General features: G+C 30.5%; 1 protein-coding gene across 1 annotated transcript in view; it reads right to left on the bottom strand.

The window, feature by feature from the left end:
- The window catches only part of LOC106468326 (multiple C2 and transmembrane domain-containing protein 1-like), a 44,313-nt gene that overhangs the window by 3,245 nt on the left and 37,887 nt on the right, over nucleotides 1-3,181 (bottom strand). Inside the window, exons 20-21 of the mRNA XM_022396661.1 lie at nucleotides 2,246-2,355; nucleotides 1,574-1,671 (exon numbers count right to left, since the gene is read on the bottom strand). Of these exons, the coding sequence (XP_022252369.1) occupies nucleotides 1,574-1,671; nucleotides 2,246-2,355 (208 nt within the window). The remainder of the gene's footprint in view (nucleotides 1-1,573; nucleotides 1,672-2,245; nucleotides 2,356-3,181) is intronic.

Here is a 3,181-nt window from a genome sequence, read left to right as displayed (position 1 = left end):
CAAATATTCAAAATATTGTGAAGTCAAAATACTAAGTCTATAGTTTCGAATGAATGAGAAACTCAAATTACAGATATTGACAAGCTAGAATATAAAATAAGAGCCTCTTATCTTTTCAATTTGCTAAGATATTGCTCATGTAATAAATCAAACACAATGGTACCCCACCCACCTCTTTCCATTTTTGGAAACGCTCCCTTATATATACTTATTTCTATACATGACATGAATAACCAATCAGAAGCATAGAATGTCCCCCTAGTTGTTTTCTCAGCCATTTTAATGGACTTGGAGCCATATCTTTCTTTTCAACCAAGATTTCAACGAGGTAAAGATAATTGTTTGCTTTACTTCCTTATTTACTGTTCTATGTTTTAGGAAAAAATAAGTTTAAGAACTTATTTCAAAATAGCAATAATTTATATACATATATAAAATGTATAACAATTGAAATGTGACTGTATTTTACAAAATATTAGTCTACTAAAACACAGGCAAGACAAGTTACCTTGTACAGACCAAAGGTCAGTTTTATGTTATTTGATATGGTAACATGAGTGCACGTGAGCCGCAGCATTGTAACTTTTATATTGTTAGCCAGGCGTGGCTGAAAGGTCAATATAATATATATATATAAATGTATAATGTTATGAGAATTAAGCTATTTAGTCTAAACATTTATATTTTAATGTTATAATTTGTGTTCATTCTATAAAGAAAGAGGCATAATTTATATTTATTTCATAATTTTTTATGATGGTTGCAAGATTGGTCAAATCTACCGAACATTAATTACTGAAAATAACAGATAAAATATAAAGTTTTTTCTTATGAAACATTTGATAACTATCTCGACATTATAAAGATTTTGCATCTGAAATTTCTAAATTTTCTGATGCATAGAAGTATTTTTAATCTTAAAATGAATATTACTTTGCATGATAGGCAGGATGTGAAAAGAAAAAAAGATGTGAGAAAAAAATTGCTTTACAAACCTTAAGACTTAATAATAAAATTGATATTTTACGTATGAAAGCATTGTAATTTTTACTGATAATCTGCCAAATTTTGTTAACATTTGCTTACTAATTCAGACTTTACAGCACAAAAACCATAACAAGCACAAAATGGTTAAGAGTTCAGTCCAAGGGACTGAGCACGTGCTGAAAGAGATAATATCACATCAGAAGTACAAGATATAATGATACCTTTAGTCACATATGTTAATTTTAAGAAACAGATGAACAAAATCCCATATAAAAGTCCTGAATAACGTAACTTTTAACCATGACACCGTAACATGAATGACCTGTAGCAGACCACAGGACTTTAGTATTGAAATAAAATTTCTAACTTTAGTTGTTGTTATTTTTAGTGGGCTATTTATGCTTTGCCCACCACAAGTATCAAAACTCAATTTGTAGTTTTAGTAGCCTTCAGACTTACTGTTATGCCATTGGGGGGCTATAAATTTAGTAATTACACTGTTTACTTCTGATAAAGGAATTAGACAATGAATAGGGTTTTTTATAAAACGCTTATTATCTAGCAATGTTACTCCTTATAAACTTACCTTTTCTTGATCATCAGGCACACAAGACAGAAAGTCAAGTAATTCAAAGTTTAGGGGAGCTTGGTAATTCCATAGCTTCTTAGTGAACATGTGGAGTCCTGGTGTGAATATTACAGTTAATATTACTTCTAACCAAGTATTGAACAGGTAGAGTTTTAACTTATGTACAGTTAATATTACTTCTAACCAAGTATTGAACAGGTAGAGTTTTAACTGATGTACAGTTAATATCACTTCTAGCCAAATATTGAACAGGTAGAGTTTTAACTGATGTACAGTTAATATTACTTCTAACTGAATATTGAACAGGTAGAGTTTTAACTGATGTACAATTAATATTACTTCTAACTGAATATTGAACAGGTAGAGTTTAACTGATGTACAGTTAATACTACTTCTGACCAAATATTGAACAGGTAGTGTTTTCTAGTTTCCCCTAACTGATGTATAATATAACTCATTTTGAATTTCTCCTAAAAAGTAAACATATTGACATTTTTTTTGTCTTAAGTGTCCTAGAGATATGTCTTCCCTAGAAGTTAGAGTCTAATTTCTTTCTTTCCCCATTGTTACTATACGTTTGAACATTTGATATGTATTCTTTCAGTTGTTAAACACCTTAACATTAACTATTCATTATTCTAACTAGCAGAGAGAAAGCGATACACTTACCCCATAACATAATGATGAACCTGAAAGGTACTGTATACAACACCATTGTTGCTCCCACCAGCAGGATAATCGCTAACCATGACAAGAAAGGAACAGTAAAATTGAAGATGCTGAAAAAATAACAAATAATCAAATTAAAATTAAAATTACAATATTTACATGTTAGTAAGTTATTATTTATACATTACACACACAAAACAACTTTGTAAATAAACGACATGTTAAGAGTATAAAAACATATTTTAATCTTGTCTAAAGTTCTACCTTATAAAAGAAGAGAAAAAAACACTTTGTAAAGTACCATGTTTTTTATATAAACTCAAACTTAAGTCACTACTCAGACATCAGTCAGTTGTCACTACAAGGTAATGTAACAACACAAAGTTATAGTGTTTTAACAGAAGAAGGAACTGCTACAAAGTAACTTAATGTTTCAATATCATAACTCTGGCCTGCAACATGACTTGACAACAGTAGAGGCACTGTTACAAAGTAACTGCCTAGTTGTTAGTGGTAAAAGTTTGACTTTCTCCAAGACCTGACAAGGACAGACACTATGACAACAGTAGAGGCACTGTTACAAAGTAACTTAATGTTTCAATATCATAACTCTGGCCTGCAACATGAATTGACAACAATATAGGCACTGTTACAAAGTAACTTAATGTTTCAATATCATAACTCTGGCCTGCAACATGAATTGACAACAATATAGGCACTGTTAAAAAGTAACTTAATGTTTCAATATCATAACTCTGGCCTGCAACATGAATTGACAACAATAGAGGCACTGTTAAAAAGTAACTTAATGTTTCAATATCATAACTCTGGCCTGCAACATGAATTGACAACAATAGAGGCACTGTTAAAAAGTAACTTAATGTTTCAATATCATAACTCTGGCCTGCAACATGAATTGACAACAATAGAGGCACT

Source organism: Limulus polyphemus, unplaced genomic scaffold (assembly GCF_000517525.1).
Source record: "Limulus polyphemus unplaced genomic scaffold, Limulus_polyphemus-2.1.2 Scaffold2964, whole genome shotgun sequence".
Lineage (NCBI taxonomy): Eukaryota > Metazoa > Arthropoda > Merostomata > Xiphosura > Limulidae > Limulus > Limulus polyphemus.
Note: the sequence above shows the minus strand (reverse complement) of the source record. Positions and strands in the feature narration are given on the sequence as shown.